Source organism: Tasmannia lanceolata, unplaced genomic scaffold (genome assembly GCF_043159265.1).
Source record: "Tasmannia lanceolata isolate RefF3 unplaced genomic scaffold, GAP_Taslan_0.1 ptg000004l, whole genome shotgun sequence".
Taxonomy (NCBI): domain Eukaryota; kingdom Viridiplantae; phylum Streptophyta; class Magnoliopsida; order Canellales; family Winteraceae; genus Tasmannia; species Tasmannia lanceolata.
In genome coordinates, this window is record NW_027518681.1 from 9292544 (window position 1) to 9313427 (window position 20884).

At 38.8% G+C, this 20884-nt stretch overlaps 1 protein-coding gene across 4 annotated transcripts in view; it reads left to right on the forward strand.

Annotated features, from left to right (window-relative positions):
* Nucleotides 1–20884, forward strand: part of LOC143876251 (protein SABRE-like) — a 109175-nt gene that overhangs the window by 63997 nt on the left and 24294 nt on the right. For all 4 annotated transcript variants that reach the window (XM_077377982.1, XM_077377983.1, XM_077377984.1 and 1 more), the window contains 2 exons: nt 4939–5194; nt 13667–13891. In XM_077377982.1, coding sequence (XP_077234097.1) covers nt 4939–5194; nt 13667–13891 — 481 coding nt within the window. The remainder of the gene's footprint in view (nt 1–4938; nt 5195–13666; nt 13892–20884) is intronic.

Consider the following 20884-nt stretch of genomic DNA (forward strand, 5'->3'; position numbering starts at 1 on the left):
TGTCCAGGGATCAGATTTAGAGTCTACTCTGGGGAGAGGATTAAGTTTTGGTGTTCTGACCGGTCTTTGAAAGAGATCTTGTATGACCTGTTCCTCTTTGCAGTTGACAGAGATAGTTTTGTGAATGCCAACTTTTGATGGAATCACAGAGTTGTAGTATGGTCTCCTCGATTTAGAAGGAGTTTCTTTGATCGGAAACTCGCATCTGTTGGCCGGTTGATGGAGATTTTGGAGAAGTACATCAAACAAGATGGAATGGATAAACGGGTTTGGATCTGGAATTCATCTGGGATATTCACGGTCAAGTCTTTCTATCAACAGCTCATGGCTACTCATCTGTCTCCCAAGGTAGCTAGAGTGTGGTCAATCAAGGCTCTGCCTAGGGTTTGCACTTTTGGCTGGGCGGCTATTCAAGATAGGATCAAGACGGTCGACTTCCTTAGAAAAAGAAAGATACTCATCATTGATCATTGCGCCATGTGTATAGAGGCTGGTGAATCTGTGGATCACTTGTTTATACACTGCAGAGTAGATAGGGAGATTTGGAGCCTTCTACTATGAAGGTTCGGTATTTCTTGGGTATTTCCTGAAAAATTGATTGATCTTTTTGCGAATTGGGTGAATGTTCCTTGGAGAAAAATTGATTGATCTTGTGGAATGTTGCCTTGCCAGCTACTATTTAGGTTATTTGGAAGGAGAGAAATGTAAGAGTCTTTGACGACATCTCAAATGGTTCTTCATACTTATTCATCAAAGTGATTATATTGATGATAGCTTTGGTTAAAGTTATCCCATGCTTCAAATTTGTATCCCCATATGAATTATGGGAAGGATGGTGGGTAGTGTGCTTCAGTGAGGAGAAGAAGCAGAAAGTTGTCCATGAATGGGCTCCTCTCGACATGGATATCTGAAACTTAATTTCGATGGGTCTAGCTTGGGGAACCCTAGTCCGGCGGGCATTGGGGGTGTTTTGAGAAATGACCGTGGTGAGCTTATTTGGGCCTTTGTTGGGCCAATTGGGGTGACAGACTCTACGGAGGCAGAAGTGAGAGCTGCTCAGGCATCAAGCTATTTGTTAATGAGCGATTGTCTAATGTGGTGATTGAAGGAGATTCCCTCAATGTTATTAGGTGGCTCAATGGGCCAGGTTCACACCCTTGGAGAATTGACGATTTATCGACGAAATGCTTGATTGGATGGGATCCTCAACGTTTCTATTTAGGCATGTTCGTAGATCTGCCAATTCGATGGCAGATGCCCTGGCCAGAGGTTGTGTGACTTTGGAGGATTTGGCCCTTTACGATTCCCTTCCTCCTTAAAGCTCTTTTTCTTGAAGTCTCTTGTATTTCTTATTTTTTCTTGTTCTTGCTTTGAGCATGCTTGCTGTATTTTGACCATCTTGGTCTTTCGTTGATGAAATTGGCTACGATTAAAAAAAAAAAAGGTTGGAAGGATTTTGTGACAGATTGGGCAGGATCTTCAGCAGATAGGAGATCCACCACTGGCTATTGTACTTCTGTTGGGGGTAATTTAGTGTCGTTGCGAAGTAAGAAACATGACATAGTTTCCAAGTTAAGCGCAGAAGCAGAATATCGAGCCATGTCACATACGAGTAGAGAGCTTATTTGGTTGCGCTCTCTCCTATCGGAGATTGGTTTCTCTTCCTCTTCTCCAGCCCATATTCCATGACAGAACCAAGCACATAGAGGTTGATTGCCATTTCATTCGCTAGAGAATACAAAAGGGCGAGATAAGCGTTTCCTTCACTCAATCAGTGGATCAGCTAGCTGATGTCTTTACCAAATCTTTAGGTAAAGCCAAACTAAATGACATTTGTAACAAGCTTGGAATGTATAATATCTACATTCTAGTTTGATGGGGAGTGTTAGACGTGTATATATGCTTAAGGGGCATAGTGGTCATTGTACTCAAAGTCTTTCTTATATAAATACAAAAGTGAGGGGGAGCTATGTTCTAACTCACACTTTCTTCTCTCATTCTCATCTCTTCTTTCTCAACAATTCAAAACATTAAATTCAATCAATTCTTTGCATCAGTATTAGTACATGTTATAGTATAAAAGATAAATACTGCATTTCTCCAACAGCTTTAGCTTTTGGAGAAGTTGGTAAGTTAACATGGTATCAAAGCCAAAGGTCTCGAGTTCAAATCTCCCGGATAGCATAATCCACATGCGATGGTTGGCCCAAAATGGGACCACATGTGCCACGTGTTTGCCAGGTGGGCCACACGTGCGGGGGAGTGTTAAAGTATAAAAGATAAATAACGCCTTTCTCTAACAGCTTAAGCTTTTGGAGAAGTTGGTAAGTTAACAGTACATATTAATATATGATGACTGAAAATGTGCATGCCCCAATTTAAGAATGAAATTGTAACTAGACTAAGCATAATGCATCCTCAAGCGACCTTTTCTGTATGGAGACACGAACATTGCCTTAAAGAATTAGGGGCCTAGTCTTGTTGGCTTTCCTTTGGTCTAGTCATGTTGGCTTTCCTTTGATTCTTCTGTGAAATTTCATATAGGGTATATGTAATTTTCTTTTCTTACCTAATGACATAAGTCATTCCCGTGAGTGAGCCAGTACTCATAAAGACGTAAGTAGAGACAGTGATCCCTCGTCTCCCAGATCATCTTCTGCTGTTCCCGTTCCCATCCATCCGAAGGGGAGGTGCATCTTCATATCAATTGGTGGACCCATCATTAGCAGCAATTGGAGAATATTGGGGACCTGGTGCCGATAGAATCCATTAAGCTTGTGAAGACTTTCTTTGATGGAGTTAGATCAACACTTTCAATTTTTAAACAAAGATTATGTGCCCTGGTCCATGTATGCCTGTTCTTTGGATTTCTTCCAATAATTTTAGGAAATTTTGGTCCACGTATGCCTGTTCTTTGAATTTCTTCCAATAATTTTAGGAAATTTTAGAGAATGGAAATTTTCGATGGTGACTAAACTGTGGAAGCCTTCAACGCCTCTTTTTATCTTTCTACTATCATGAAGTGAGAAATCCATCAGGCAGCAGAGAATTTAGGCTTATTACTTTACTTGGTGGAGTTTGTAAGAATGTAGCAAAAGTCTTGGCTCTAGGCAGTAAAGCAATAGAGTCGTCGTTGATGGCTTATAACTGGAACAGTTTCAGTTTTGTTGCTAGACATCAAATTTTAGATGTTGTTCTGATGCCAAATAAGGTGATAGATCGATGAAGAAATCTGATTCAACAGATATAATTTGAAGTTTGGATCTTGAAAGGGCTTACAACCTTGAGTTGCCTCCTCTCAGTTGAACACTTGAGAAAATGGGAATCTGGCTTTTAAAGAAGAAAGTGGGTATTAATGTGCATCTACCGTCCCTTTCTAGGGTATTAAAGGAGTTCATATCTCCTTTCATTTTGAACCCTGCTGCAGATCTATTGAACAAGGCTGCTGGCTGTGGAATGGGTTCGAGTGGCATTTCACCCCTAACCACAACTCATCTGCTGATTCTTCAACATTAGTAGGTTCGGACCTCCACGTAGTTTCATCCTGGTCATAGATAGATCACCCAGGTTCGGATCCATAAGCAGTGGCAATTGCCCTATGAAGACTTGCTTTCGCTACGGCTCCGGCGGGTTCCCTTAACCAAGCCACCGACTATGAGTCGCCGGCTCATTCTTCAACAGGCGTGCGATCACAGATCGAACTCTCCTCCCACTGCTTTGGAGTTTACAATTTCATGTTCTATTTCACTCCCCGATGGGGGGTTCTTTTCACCTTTCCCTCACGGTACTACTTCACTATCGGTCACCAAGGAGTATTTAGCCTTGCAAGGTGGTCCTTGCTGATTCGCACGGGATTCCACGTGCCCCATGCTCTACCCGGGTTTAGAGCGTAAGCTAGTGATGCTTTCGGCTACTAGACTCTAACCATCTAGGGTGCTTCACTCCACCGCTTCGCCTAGCAGTACGACGCTTGTCTTGCTCTCCCACCGATTCGCCTAGCGGAAAATAAGTAAATTTTCCTTTTTTCCGAAATTTCGGGTTTTGATGGATTTCGGTTTCGGTCCCAATTGAAATGTTGGGATTTCGGCCGAAATTTAAAACCTTGGGTCTAACTAGGGAAGCACATAAAGACAAGTAGAAACTATATTCTATATTAATCGTTGTTTATAATTCGTCATCAATCATTGACTCGCTCGAGTCTAGTAGGTTTTACATTGACTGAGTTCTCATCCGATCTGATTTTTGCCCTACCAAGTCAGTGGAAACGTGTTAATGAAAAAGTAGCCTTGTCAATCAGTGGTTTGCCCAGGTTGACTAGGTTTTACCACATCTGAGTTCTCATCAACTATATAGATGTTATATCATTTAATACTTCATCTGCCGAACATATTTGACATACCTACATGTTCGTATACTGTGAACTATTTGCACTATATGTGTATCTTGTGGTATGGGTGGTACCATTACTATACATAATTTGATATCATATAAATATATTATTCTTGTATAATAAACCTTGTTCAAGTTGATATGAATCTGATGATTGTCTTTGATCATGATCTCGCCAAATCAGATCATGTGACCTGGAATTGAATTTTCTGTAACGGTTGACAGATGTACGACCTTATATTTAGATGAGAAATGGATTTCAAATTGGTGCAGCGGAATGATTGATAATTCATATGAATGCACTTCTTCTAGTTTCTGTAACTTACAAGTTATTGTTTCACCTTACTGTTGTGTCCTATATCCGAATATATTATCACTCAGAAAAAATTACAATACTGTCCATTACCTGCCATTTAGTTTCTCGGTGTTATGAAAGGGTGGCGATTGGTATCTGTTTTTCTTATGTACTATCAAGATTATTGCTTGGCGTTCTAAGTCACTGTACAGCCTTTCCAAAAAAAAAAAACTAAGTCACTCTTATCTTTCCAGGCCTCGAAAAAGTAGTCTCTCATATGCTTCTGAAGATGAGGAAGATGTTGAAGAGGAGGCAGATGAGGTGGTTCCAGATGGTGTTGAAGAGGTAGAACTTGCAAGAATCAACGTTGAACAGATAGAAAGAGAGCGAAAGTTGCTTCTTGGTGACATTAGGACCCTGTCTGTTTCTAGTGATATTTCTGGGGACGTATATCTATCTCCGGAAAAGGGCAGTGATCTGTGGATGATATATGGTGGAAAGTCCACATTGGTGAGATATTATTTAAGTGAAGTATCTATATATGGAAGGGATTCTATAAATGTCATTTAGTGATATTCTTTTTCTTGTGGATACTTTCATTTTCTTCGCTGGCTCTGTGGGAAACAACAAGTCAGACATTATTGCTCATTCTTTCGACCTTGTGCTAGTTTTTATCTTATTCTCTTTGCTGCTCTTTACACCGAGGCAGATATTTAGTTTATCCGGATTGCTTGTCGAGGATCCTGTTTCACAGAACAAATTCTTTCTAAATTGAGCATAGTTCCATTTTCTGTGATATTTCTGTTGTGGAGAAAATGAAATTACATTTTTTTTATATTTATGTTTTGATTAGATAGAGATTAAACTTTCTGACATTCTTGATGCTTGTATCCGCTTATGAATTATAAATGTAATGTAATTTTGTTAATGGTGGGAATCTTTATATATACCTGATGTTGTAATTGAGCTAGCAGTTTGGGTACTTTAGAAGCCTTTTTTTTTCTAACAGTCATACTTTTGTTCTGTGGTATTGTGAACTTGATACATGACCATGAACCAGTCCTGGTAGGTATATGAATTGGTGTTGATGTATTCTCAAATATTATCCGGCTGGTTTGTAGATGAAAGATTTGGCATTCCCACATTAAGAGAATGGCACACCACTTCGACATTTTAATTGCCTTACCATACTCCACCCTGACCCTCCAAGAATTTTGAGACCCTAGCCGATAACTAAGCCAGGAAAGCCTGTTGGACGATATTAACCATGTTCTTTCAATAACTACGTAAGATTTGGTTGATTCTTTGGAAAGTTCTTTTTTTATATGTATCTTTTATCGGATTGAGAAATCAGTGTTTGAAGGAGCAACAAAGCAATCATTTCTCCAATGGATCTCCAAGCCTTCTTCAGCTCTCATAAAAAGTTATAGAAGCCTTCTGTCAGAGGAAGCTAATTATCTTTTACTAGCTACTATTGCACTTCAAACCAAGGTTTAAAGTCGCAGATTTTTTAGATGCATTGGACAAGCAAAAATCCAATGTGTATTACTGATACATGATCCATACCAAACAATACGTCCGATACAACATAAAAAGTTATAAAAATAATAAAGAAAAGGTCATTAAAATTGGGAAAAACTATAACCCTTCAAAATCATGTGTTAATCTTTGTTTTTGAAACGTAACAATATATTGTCTTCCTTAAATTGTTGCTGTTAAAAAAGTATATTGTTTTTCAATTTACCTACTGAGAAAACAAGAGAAGGGAAAAGGGGGAAGAGAGGAGAAGACTTGATGACAGCTTGTGCAGACCTTGATTGGGCTTCCTTCTCTCATTAATGTATTTTATAGATGTGGTTTACAATAATTATACAATATTACAAGTATCCATCTATATTCTTTTATATTTCTTTGAACCTATTTGCCTCTTAAGTGGTACTGTTGTTTAAACTTTTAACCCTTCTCATACCATTTTTCAAATTATGTAATGTGTTCTTAATTTTATACTACTTGCTAGCAATAAGTAGAATAGTACGACTGTAGTAGTACTACTGTATTAGTGCTGTATAGTATATGCGTGTCTCATACTATCATTTCTATCTATATGAGACATAGAACTATGAGATCGAGGCGACTATGTGTCTATGGAAAAATAAGCTTGAAATTGGCAGTTTGGCAATTAGCACACATTGATAAAATCATGAAAGTGTAATCTATGACTAATCAAATAATTAAAAAGAGTTACCTTAGTACCTGTTTGAAATGCATACTATTTGATAACCTGATGCAAATAAAAGTCAGAAGATTATTTTCAACTCTAAGAAGAAGAATGCACAGTAAAAAAAGAAGTAGAATGCACAGTCAAAGAACGGTCTCAGAAACAGTGGTTTGTTCATGGACCTATAGAGTCAAATTTGACTATTCGGATCAAGCTTATTTTTGGATACGTTGTAGTCAAGGATGTCTTATACAAGTGTCCGAAAGCTCGTGAAGATCAAAGGTAAAGTTTGAATCTTGACAAAGTGGATTCCATATTAATCTCCCACTATAAGGAAATTAAGGTTGAAACAGTTTTTAATTTGAGTTAGTTTTCTAGCTTGCTCACAGTCCATGTTTTTTAGTCCTTTTCTCTAGGAGTTACTTTAGTTACTAATATTCGAATGTAACCAACGTTTAGTTAGTTGCCTTTGGTCACCAATTTGTTCTAGGAAACAGTCCTATAGTTTCTATTTAGAGTACAACAGAGTTTTAAGTTTTAAAATGATTAGTTAAGCGTATGTAAGGGACGTTATAGTGCCTTTTTTCCAATTATACATGTGTAGATGTCTTGTATTTTGGCAGTAATTCATCACCCCGACAAACTAACTAATGTCTGTAGCACTTTGGAAGGAAAATTCAATTTTCGGTTTGTGCTATAAGGATATTTCAGTAATTTCTTGATGTAGTGGCATTAATATATGAGCCACATATTAGGGTTACGGAGTGAAGTTTTTGTGCGCTTCCTGGCCGAGAGGAAAGGAAAGAGAGTTTATCCTTAATCTAAATGGTAACTCTCTTCTCTTGTCGATGTAGGCACACCGCTGAACCACATAAATCTTGTGTTCTTGCTTTGTGTGTTTGTGTTTCTTGTATCTCATCTTGTCTTTTGTTTCACATCGTGTTTGATCCTATTTTGAGAGATCTGAGATCTCTCGAATTTCTACAAAGTGGTATCTGATTGATCAGTTTTGGAGCCATTTCAGCAATGAAGAATGTCAAGTTCGACGTGAATAAATTCAATGGGGTAGGCAATTTCAGCCAATGGCAAACAAAAGAGATCTCTTACGAAAGCTAGGTATGGGGAAGGCTTTATCGGGGAAAACTATGAAATTGAAAAAGATGAAGATTGAGATTGGGAATAACTAGATATGAAGGCAGTTAGCATGATCAGCTAGTGTTTGGCGGATGAGGTCATGCACAATGTGAGTGACGAAGAGACTGCAATCGGGATATTGCACAAACTTGAAAGTCTCTACATGGAGAAATCGCTAACCAACAAACTATTTCTCAGGAAGGAACTATATGCTCTTCGGATTTAAGAAAACACAATCTTGCTGGAATATCTCAACACTTTCAACATGCAGTTCTCTAAATTGTTGGATGTTGGGGATAAATTGGAAGAGGAGGAGAAGGCACTACTTCTCTTTACGTCTTTCCCAGGCTCTTAACATTAGCCTTTCTTGCAAGTGAATAGATAAAGAAGGTTAATGGGGAAGAATCCGAAGTAGATGGGCTTATGGTGAATGTCAACAACAGGCCATGGCATGGTTGATATCTCGATCCAGAGGGGAAAGCACAATTGAATGCTATTGGTTCCATAAGAAGGGGTACTTCAAAAGAGGTTACAAGAAGCGTAGAGAAAAATAAGAAGAAAAGAAAAAAAATGCGTCAAATCAAGCCAGTGTTGCAATAGATAATTCTGACGAAGATGAATTGGATGTTAATCAGTGGTTTATTTCCAAAATACATGGATTTTTATTCGAGATGTTCCTATGAGGTGTCCCAACAAATCTCTGTTTGATACTTACAAACTAAACAATGGGGGAATTGTTCTTATGGGAAATGATGTGGCCTGTCAAGCTATTGAGATACGCATTATGAAGATCAAGATGCATGACAGTGTTTCAGAGATTCTATCAGAAGTACAACATATTCAAGATTTAAGGAAGACTTTAATCTCTGTTGGGTCATTTGATATTAGTGGATGCCGACACAGCATAATAGCAAGAGTTATGAAAATAGTCAGGGAGCACTTATCGTAATAAAGAGGCATAAATTTTGAAAGTTGTACTATCTACTAGGGAATGTCATGGCAGGTGGAGCTACATCAGTTGAGGCCAACGAGGATGATTCGCGACTATGTCATGTGTATGGGGCATATGATGAGAGGTTGATGGAACTTCATAAGCAATAATTACTTAAGGGGGTTCAGAATTGCAAACTAGATTTTTGCAAATATTGAGTATACAGGCAGTGCAAAAGTCAATATTCTGGACATCGACACACAACAATAAAGGTATACTTGACCAAGGTTGCCAGAGCGGGAATCGAAAGCGGGAATCGAAAGCGGGAATCGAAGGCTCCCAGGGAAAAATCCTACTCAAGGTTGCCAGAGCGGGAATCGAAACGGGAATTGAAGCGGGAATCGAAGGCTCCCAGGGAAGAATCCTGCTTCCTTGTACTTGACTATATTCACTCAGATGTTTGGGGACCATCACCAATGAAATCATGAGACAATATGAATTATTTCACTACCTTTATTGATGGCTACTTGAGGAAGATATGGGTGTATTTCATGAGAAGAAATTCTGAAGTTGTCTCCAAATTCAAGCATTGGTTGACCAAAGTTGAAAACCACACCGGAAAATAATTGAAATTTCTACAAGTTGATAGTGGATTGGAATACAAGGATGGTGATGTCTTGGCCTTTTGCAAGACCGAAGAATCAAGCGTCACTTCACTAACCCGGGTACCCCACAACCGAACGGTATTGGCAAAAGAATGAACTCGACCCTTCTTGAGAGAGCCAGGGCTGTGAGGCTCAATGCAAATTTTTTCAAAGCTATTTTGGACAAATGTGGTGGATATGATGTTCTATGTGGTAAATAGATCTCCGTCTATTACAATCAAGGATTGAAATATCGGTTTTGGTTTCGGCCTTGGCTGGAAACGAAATTTCGGTGGACATTTTGGTGGCAATTTGGGTTTCGGTGGAACTTTCGGTGAAAATCTTATAATTTCGGCCGAAATTTTTAAATTTCCGTTTCAGTTATAAATTTCAGTCCGACCGAAATCCGAAATTTAAAACCACGATTACAATTGACTTCAAATTGTCGGAAGAGCTGTGTACTAGAAAGTCAATTGATTTCTCTACATTTCAGTTCTATGGATGCCCATGAGCAATCTAGATTCTAAATCCAAACAGTTCGTATTTCTTGTGTTCAAAAAGGGGTGAAAGGGTCTATGTTATGGGAACATACTACGAAAAAGATAGTGATTAGCCGAGATGAGATCTTCGATGAGACCAGTATGTTGAAAACTATTGGTTGGTAGAAGCATCATTGGATGTAGATGTGGAAGAAAAACATAATACAACATAGTTTGATATTGATGATTCAAGATTATCCGATAATGGGAACGACGTGATACACTCTTCCAGGTAAGAATAATCGGGTAGCGGTCATGATGAGCAAGAAGCACCACATAGCATAGCATGGTCATAGCCAAAGCGGAATATTAAGCAACAGTCAAGTATGGATTTTTTAAAGTATTTCTTTTTAAGAGGTGGATTTTGTTAAAGTAAAAAAGATAAATAACACCTTTCTCCAACAGCTTAAGCTTTTGGAGAAGCTGGTAAGTGCCAGATTTGATGATTTTGTCTCCTTTACTTTAGTGTTTGCTAGTGGAGAACCTCAGTGTTTTCATAATGTTATGAGTGGCAGGGAAAGCTGGGTCATGGCTGTCAAAGATGAGATGGAGTCACTCCATCGAAATCATACTTGGGATCTTGTAAAGAAGGTAATTGGGTGCAAGTGGACATACAGGAAGGAGGCATCTTCTAATACATGTAGAGAAAGGTACAAGGCCCGTCTAGTCCCAAAGGGGTACCCAAAAAGCTGGTGTTGATTACAACGAGATATTCTCACCTATACTCCTTGAGCTAATCCCTCATTGTTTTCGCGCATTAAGCTCAGGAATACGTTTATTTGCTAATATGATGGCCGGTCATAGTTCAGTAAAGATTTTAAGTGGGTCCGCTTGGACTATGCTATGTATGAATGATCTTTTTTATAAAACACTCCTCAATTTGGGTATTGTAGAGTCTAGTCACAGGGCATAATCTAGAGTTAGACCAGATGGATGTTCAAACGGTGTTCCTTCATTGTGACTTGGAGGATCATATTTATATGGAGCAGCCAGAGAGCTTTGTTGAAAATGGCAAAGAGGAACATGTGTATTTATCGAAGTAGTCTCTCTACGGGTTGAAGCACTCATCTCTGCAATTTTTTCTGTCGTTTGATTTCTTTATGACAAGGAATTGGTACACACTTAGTAGCTTTGGTTGCTATGTTTATTAGCATGCTATTGATGATCATTTATACATATAGTTGCTGTTATATGTTGAGGATATGCTGTATCATGTTAACACTAGGCAGAAAATTGACAGGCTAAAATCTATCTTAAGCCACAAATTTGACATGAAAGACCTAGGTGCTGCTAAGAAGATCCTTGGGATGGAAATTAGATGGAACAGGAGAAAATGATTGCTTTACCTTTCATTGGCCAAGTACATTGAATAGGTGCTAGAGAGGTTCGACATGGAAAATGCAAAGCCAGTTAGCACTCCTTTGGCATGTTTTCAGTTCAAATTGGTAAGCACTTATGCCCATCTACTTATGAGGAACAGGAAGGCATGTCTAACATTCCCTTTGCAGGTGGGCCTATTTCTCGGATGGTTTTTTTTTTTGTCTACATTTGTCTTGTCGATGATAGAGGCAGACTTCATGGCGACAGGTGAGGCTACCAAAGAGTTATTTGGTTGGCTAGATTGATTCGTGATATGAGGTTAGAGCAGGGAGAAGAAGTATTGTTGCACTCTGACAATCAAAATGCCATACATTTGGCTTAGAATCAAGTGTATCATGCCAGAACGAAATATATTCATGTGAGAAATCACAAGATAAGAGTGGATGGTAGATGAAAGTATTCACATGAAGAAAATACATACAGATGACAATGTAAGCATTGCCAATAGCAGCAATTGTCGATGATTGACTGAGTATCCGTGGACTGGTGTGGGCACTCATGTGCTGGAGGTGTTGGGCTGTGTTTAGAGCATAGAAGCACGAAACGCCTAGGGTAGGTGGGAAACGCGTTTCCGAAACAGGTACGAAACGCTTTTTGGAAAATGGTGAAACGCCTGTGAAACGTTTGTAAAACGCGTTTCCCATTCTTGGAAACGCGTTTCCAAGAAATGGGAAACGCGTTTCTTGGAATTTTAATACTTTTAAAGGGTATATTTAAACCCCCTTTAGTTTTCTGTGCACAACCCTATCTAGTTTAAAGATAAATACACTAAACAGGGTTGTCCTTATCAATATATGTGTTACCATCACATTTATGTGTTTCACTAGTGTTTCCTTTAGGTTTCCCAAACGTTTCCCTTGCATTTCCCAAGACGTTTCCCAATGCGTTTCACATGCGTTTCTCTATCGTTTCCCGTTTCTCGTTTCCCCTTTGATTTTTTTCACGCGTTTCACGTTTCCGTTTCACGTACCACTTCCCGTTTCCGTTTCCCGAACTGGCAACTATGGTTTAGAGAGTACACAATGTCATTGATCTTCATTTGTTTGCATAAATCAATCCAAGGTGGAGATTGTTGTGAATATGTCTTGTATCTAGGAGTGATTCATCACCCTGGTGGGCTCATGTGCGGAACGCATTCGTGAGGTGCATTATAAGTATTTCAGTAATTTCTTGATGTAGTGGCATTAATATCAGGCACTTATTAGGGTTACATAGTGTGAGCTTTTTTGTGTGTTTCTTGACTGCGAGGAAAGGAAAGAGAGAGTTTCTAACCCTAATCGAAATAGTGAAACTCTCTTCTCCCATGGTTATAGGCAGACTGCCGAACCACGTAAATCTTGTGTTCTTGCTTTGTGCGCTTGTGTTTCCTGCGTCTCATCTTGTCGTTTGAACCGTGATCCTATTTTAAGTGATTAGAGATCTCTCGGGTTTCAACAATACAATTTGCAGAAATTTTCTAGCAGCTATTGCATGCTTGTTTGCTCTTATTGGTCTGGCCGTATGGGTCCAATGGTCTTCTTCTATGGCTTCCGTTGTTATTATTCTTCAATCCTGGCTTATTTCAATTGATCTATAACTGTGGAGGCAATACCTCTGAGTTTTATTCACTTTATAATCATAATCATCATTATCATCATCCCTATCTCCACGCAAGTATCTTCCATAAGTGCCTTATCCATGGCTTCCAAGGACGAGCAAAAGGAAGTAGCTGTAAACATTATCAGCAGGATATTGAGTCTGAGGTTTGCCACAACATAATAGCAGGCTTTGCCATAGTCGAATTTCTGTGTATTATATGTTAAACAATAAACATTATCAGACTTGGATTCACTTTAAGAGTTGTTGGTTGAGCTGCTCTAATTTTGGGCTTGTGAATTTTAATCAGAAAATATATTTAAAAAATTCTGCTAGGCAAACATGCGTTGAGAGCAATTGTCTTCTAGAGGATTATTGTCTCAGTCTATAACTTAAATTCATTTAAAACTTCCAATAAAACATCTGTTATGTTAATAACTCATCTGGTCCTGCTTACCTTTTCCTTGTAGGTATAATACACTTTTTAAATTGTCTTGTAATCAATCTGCTTGTTTGTGATGGTTCTAGATTTAAAGTTTTATATTTTCACATCATTTTCAGGTGCAAGGGCTGAAGAAATTGCTTAGAAGCAAACAAAAAGCTAGGAAGGAAGCATCTGGCTCGTTGAGGCTGGCTTTGCAGAAAGCTGCACAGTTACGATTGATGGAGAAGGAGAAGAATAAAAGTCCTTCCTATGCTATGAGAATTTCTTTGAGAATTAACAAAGTGGTATGGAGTATGCTTGCAGATGGTGATTCGTTTGCTGAAGCTGAGATAAATAACATGGTGAGTGTTCATTGATTAACATAATAGAGCTTGTTATACTTACATGCTTGGAAAGAAGTATCTAATTTTCTTGTAGATTGCTGGCTCCCATATCTTGTCTCTGTGGTTCCAAGATAGTCTTCCTTAATTTCATTTATGTTTTTTCATGGCTAGGAAGTGAGTCATGTCTCTTACAGGTACACAATGGTCATTATAAAAGATGTTACAGATTCATCTATATGTCATTTTCAGATGCCATCATTGAATATCTTGATAAGTTGATAACTAGAACTTTAAGTTATTTATATTCATGAATTTTATGAAATGGTGACAATTGATGCATTTGAATTGTGTCATCAAGATTTACTGTCATTTGGATACTATCTTAGATATGCTTGGTTCGAGCTTCCATACCTCAACTGTGGACTATGATAGAAAGTTGTTTTTCAGAAGGGTGAAATGAATTGATCGCTAGGGAAAATGAAGGCTAACTTTAACTGTGGTTGTTGTTTAGAACCTTTGGATACTTGTAATGCTTGCTAGTAATATGTGTAAGGTAGATTGGCCTTTAAATAATCTCTCTCCTCGTTATAAAATCACATGTGCATGTTGTATTGAATCTTTTTATTCTCCGTTACACAGATGCTTAGGACTGTCTGATGTTAAACGGGCTTGTTTTTGCTCTAGAGGGTAAATGCTAGTAGAAAGCGCAAAAAATGTGGAAGATGCCTTGGCCAAGACAAAGTTGATATTGTGTTTCATGCCTTGTGAAATAGTCACTTCTTCGGTTATGGTTTGCCATCTTGCTACTATGCTCTTGCAGTTGTTCAACCATGGGTCCGTGTATACAAGAGAAAAGGGAAATTAGAAAAACTAAGATCTTGAAAAAATAAAGGGAAAATTATACTTACACCCATCAACTTTCTGACACTCTTAAGTTGGACCCCTCTAGTTTCAAAATCATCGACGACACCCCCTTAACTTTTCTGTGTGTATAAAGTAGACCCTCAATTGACGGTCCGTGACTTTAACCTGACGGAATGAGTCAAACTAACCTGGGTTAATATTCCGAGGATAGAATTACCCTCCTCATTGGCTTTAAGACATGTGCAGGAGGGATTAGGGTTATGTCATTTCCTTCAACCTTGTTTCTTCCTCGTTTACACTTCCTGTAGATGGCATCAAGTGGATGTTCTTCAAGTCAACTCAATGAATCGCTTTCCACTTGGTATTGTGGACAATGAGCTCCTTTGAGAACATCATGGACGAATAACAACTTTGGGAGAAGGTTCCTTGGTTGTTTTGGGTTTGATGTGAGTAATTTGTGGTTAGTGGTCTCGTTTTGGGTTTGATTTTTGGTTAATTTATTGGGTACATGGTTTCGAATGAATGCCACATGTGTTTTCTTCGAATGGGATGATCCACTATTTTGTCTTCGAGGAAAAGCCGTTATACCATTGGAGATGATTGGTAATTTGCAGACGGAGGTTGCAAGTTTGGAGGCCGAACTCATGCTATATCATGGCAGGAAGAAGGTTTGTCGAACCTTAATTGCCATCTCTTGGGGTGGATCTCCGAAATATAGGTGTGACAATCCAAGAGGGGGGGTGAATTGGTCAATTAGAAATTTTAGGCTTAATTAAAGGCGATTAAAAATTAATCCATTTAATTAAGCACTAATTAGTTTTACCGTTGTTCAAATAGGTATATCAATAAACTCTAGGGATTAAACTTTCTAATCATGCACATTTAGCTAACCCTTGTTCAAATAGATATTATAATGCAATTTAGGGTTTAGACATTTATCTTAAGTGCATTCACTAACCCTTGCTCAATTAAAGCATAAACATATGTAAGGTTAGAGATTACCAATCACCACACGAGAGAGAGAGAGAGAGAGAGAGAGAGAGAGAGAGAGAGAGAGAGAGAGAAGAGCAAGCATCCACAAGGCACAAGATTTATAGTGGTTCGGTTACAACTTAACCTACTCCACTCTTCCAAGTTTACCTCCTTGGGATCTCCACTAAAATGATGAAGCCGTACACCCGACTTCTTCATCTCCAAAGGGAACAAACCCTTGCTTTTCAATTCTCAAGGGCCAAAGTGAAGCCCCTCGCACGAAGCCTTGACAAGGGAGTCAAACCCTTGCACATGATTCACCTTTCTTCACTGGCCGAATCAGAGACCTTTTTCTTTATCTTTCTTTACAGGTCGAAGAGGAGACCCTCATATGAAGAACAAATAAAGAGAAAAAAACTCTCTTGCCTCTTAATAGGCGGATTACAACATTGATAGCTCACATTCACTCCAAGAATATACAAATGTAAAGCCCTATGGAGTGCCTCTTGATAATATGTAGAAATGGAAGATCAAAGAGGTTTTTAGCTTTTGAAATAAAAAGTTGAAGCTCAAAGAGAAATGAGATTTGATCTTTCTCAAATTTTTAAAAAGCTTGTCGAGATAGGTTTTAATGATGTATATATAGTGTATTTGAAAATATGACTGTTTGGGGTAAAACTGTAAATAAGAGGCTTGAAAAAGTCAAGTAGAAAATGCCCCAACGGCTAGTTTGCTCGACCGCGGCGGTCGACCGGGCTACGGATGTCGTTCGCCCCTATCGGGCGCCCTATTATATTTTCAAATTTCTTACCGACGCAGTCGACCGGCCACATGGCGGTCACTCGGCGAGGGCTTACTGTTTGCTCAAAAATTTGGCCCAAAAACCTATTTCGGTCGACCGACCCACGGTGGTCGCTCGCCCATGGTTTTAAATTTCGGCCGAAATATTTCGGTTTCAGTGGAAACCGAAATGAAATTCACTGTGAGTCGGAAAAGTACCAAACTTCGCCGAAACGTTTCGGAAATGTCGGTGAAACGTTTCGGTGAAGTACAAAATTTCGGTGAAATTTCGGAAATTTCGGTGAAACGTTTCGGAAATTTTCGAAATTTCACTGAAATTTCGGTGAAATTTTTACAAGATTTCGTTCGAAATTTCGTATCGAAACCGAGATTTAAAACCTTGCGCCCGCCCTAGACCCAAGTTGGTCGCCCGGATCATCCCGGTCGACCAGCCCGATAAAATTCGAGATGGCTTGGATTTCCAGGTTCCATCCCGCGGTCGCTCGGCATAGCCCGGTCGACCTGCCCTGGTAAAAATTCCATTTTAACTTTAAAGATCAGGGCTTTTTGGGCTATGGTCTTTGGACTCAAGTTCAAGGTTTTCAAACACATTTTTGGGTGTGTTGATGGTTTTCAAAGATGTAAACTGTTAAGTATAAAAAACTATTTGAAAACCTTTTAAAAGTGCATTTAAACATAAAGTCAAGAGGACTCCAAATACATTCTAAAAATAAGAACCTTGAGTCTTCTTGGAATGTCTTGGCTCATTTGCACTTTCTTGGACTTCTTCAGCTTGTGAGTGAACTGGTTGACCTTGTTTGGCTCTTGTGACTTGTCCTCTAATCTTCAATGTATGTTGAGGTACTTGAGGTGTCACCATGGCATGTTCAACTCCAAGCTCCTTCTTGACGCTTGCTTAGGAACTTGTGAGATCTTCATGTTGAGCTTCTTTACTTGAGCATCTTCAAATGAGGATGACTCCAATGTAGGTGCAAGCTCTTGGTTCATTTGATCCTTGATCCTTGATCCACAAGTCATGTTTTGTGAAGAGTTTGTGTAATGGCGATTATTACATGAATATCCTGTATTCAACACAACACCTCAAAGCAACACATCAGTCCTCAAATGCTAATCAATTTGGTTTGCTAGCATCAAAACAAGAAGGTAAGATGAATGATTAACCCATGGGAACCCTTGGGCTTACAATCTCTTCTTTTCTTTGTGTTGTTGGTTGTAGTTTACGTGAATGGGAATGGCTGTTAAATGTAGGGGCCATTATCTACTTCTTTGTAATCTGTTAACTTTTGTGCGTAATTCATTTGTGTTTACACAAATGTTAATGTTAATTGGTAAATGTTCCAGTTTACATGGCTGTAATACTAGTGTGGTATTTTTCTCAAATGAAAATGGGATACAAAGGCTTCCAAAAGTGAACTCAATGATGAGAGTAAGCAGTCCCCCGAAAATGGTACATTCTGAATGAGACAGGCTCCCAAGCAGTGGTGAACACCCTAGCCATGTTATTTTCAACACTGTGTGATTATTTCCTTCATCTGCATAGGAAATGCAGTAAACTTCAAATTCTAGTTAAGGGGACCAAATCGGTAGGCTAGCCGCTAAGGATTGGGAACAAAATTCGTTTCATATGAAAAAAGGTCATTATGGCTAACTATAAATGAAACACTCCACCTATCAAAAAATAAATGAAACACTCCAAGGAGCATTATTGAAGATGTTGGTGGGGGTAACAACAGAGAAACCAAAACTTGAACGGATGTTCATCTTGCAGGATAGCAAAGGTAACCCAATCATAAGACTAAGGTCTCTAGAATGTGATACATATTGAGTAGGACAGTCTCCTAAGCAGTGGAGAAACCCTTGAACTTCGAATTCTATCGATGTTCTATTGATTTGAATACATTTACCAATTAACATTAACATTTATGTAAACACAAATGGATTACCAATAAAAGTTAAAAGATTACATAGAAGTAATGGCCCCTACATTTAACAGCCATGGATTACAATTTCTTCAAAACACCACTTCCATTTTTTCATGCCAAATACAATCTTTTTCCACTATGAGTCCCATTCACATTCCCATAAACTACAATCAACAACAACAAAAAGAAAAGAAGAGCTCCACCCCAAGAGATGGCAATTAAGGTTCGGTAAACCTTCTCCCTGCCAAGATATATCGCGAGTTCAGCCTCCAACCTTGCAATATCCGTCTGCAAATTACCAATCCTCTCCAAAACCTTTGGTACAAAAGCTCTTCCTCGAAGACAAAGTGGTGGATCAACCCATTCGAAGAAACCACATGCGGCATTCATCTGAAATCATGTACCCAACAAATTAACCATAAATCAAACCCAAAACGAGACCATTAACCATAAATTACTCACCTCAAACCCAGATCAACTAAGGAACCTTCTTCCAAAGTTGTTCTTCGTCTATGTTGGTCTCAAAGAAGCTCGTTGTCCACAATAAAAGTGGAAAGCGATCCTTGCGGTTGACTTGAAGAATAGTTACTCGATCCATCTACTGGAAGTGTAAACGAGGAAGAAACAAGCTTGGAAAAGGAAATGTCGTAACCCTAATCCCTCCTGCACTTATCTTAAAGCTAGTGAGGAGGGTAATTCTGTCCTCAGACTCATTCCGTTAGGTTAAAGTCACGGACCGTCAATCGAGGGGGTCTACTTTATACACATAGAAAAGTCAGGGGGTGTCGTTGATCGCTTTAAAGCTAGAGGGGTCCAACTTAAAAGTGTCAGAAAGTTGAGGGGGTGCAAGTGTAATTTTCCCATGATAATAAGTCTAGAATGTAGATTGCAGTTCGTCAATGCCAATGAGTCACCACTAAATATCAAAGCATCACAAATGAAATGGAAAATATCCACTTCTATCAAAGAGATTGTAGAAAGGAAAACTCGTGAGAAACCCGCTACCATAAATCATCCATCAATTAAGAACAAAAGATAAATGCCCAAACACCCACTGCATCAAAAATGATAATAAGTCTAGAATTTAGATTGCAGTACGTCAATGCCAATGAGTCCCCACTAAATATCAAAGCATCGCAAAATAAATGGAAAATATCCACTTCTATCAAAGAGATTGTAGAAAGGAAAATTCTTGAGAAACGTGGTTACTCATATAGCAACACTCTTTCTGAACAAATTTCACATCCAAATGATAAATCATGATCAGTGAAATCACCCAAATTTAATGGATCTCAGTTCCGGTTAATTGTACTGGAGTAGTTTAGAAAAGATGCATACATCAAAGGTAGCCCCCAAACTCTAAATACTCAAGTCCCAAAATGGGAATGATGATTTTAATAATAGACTAGGTTAATATTGAAGGAAGAAAAAAGAAACAATTGTCTAAAATTCATGTCGTCCCTGTCTATATCTCAAGGTAAAATTGGTCAGAAAAAAGAAAATGATTGTCTAAAAGTCATGGCTTCCCTGTCTATCTATCAAGGTAAAAAATGGTCCCAATGAGCCATCTGCCTTAGAGGACTGTATGCCTCAAGGTGTTAAGGCTACAACTTACCTCAAGACATTATCTTAGATGCGTATGAGAACACTGGCCTCTTGTAAGAACTCCCTTGTTTTTTGTTGCTTTTATTTGTTATAGGAGGCCGTGAGACGAACTAGGTAATAATTTTATGGGAATGCAGTTGTACAGACTTCAAGTTCTTGTGTAATGGCTCAAATGAGCCTACTGTTGGTAGGAGTTCTCTGTGGATAACATTTGGACTGTAAGTAGTGGACTTCAAAAGGAGTCTATTGTATCTAGTCAAAGTAGCATACCTCTCTCTAGTTGTCGAGTGCAAATGCTTCCCTTCTTTATTAATAGGTGTCCCATTGGACATGTGAGCGTCACAGTTGTTTGTTAGAACTTCCACTACAGACTCTTGCCTAAATGCACTTAATCGTATGCAGGTTACCCAATGTATCCATAGATTTTGAATGATATTTGCAGGGAACATACAAAAAATATTAACCAAACTCCTTTCATTTTTTCCACCCATTAGACATGATGGTTTAAATATATGCGCTCGGCCTTCTTGAGGATCCATCTAGTTGCTTTTCCTGCTATGGAATCCCCGGGGGTAATGGCTAAAAATTTCACTTCCTTTTATTTTCATTGCATCTGGTTGTTTTCCCCTGGGTTCCTTGTGGGTCATGCTTTTCTTTGTCAGTTCCTTGTCGGCCCAGGTGGCACAAATTTTTAGCCTTTGCACTTTTAGCCACAGCGGAGTGGAAACTGCAAATATCTGTGGAAAATGCAGTTGAAGCGTCCATTTGATAATGACAGCCACTTTATGCTGCTCATTTCAATAATGGCACCAACTACTTTAGCTCCTCATTTTAATAATGACACCTG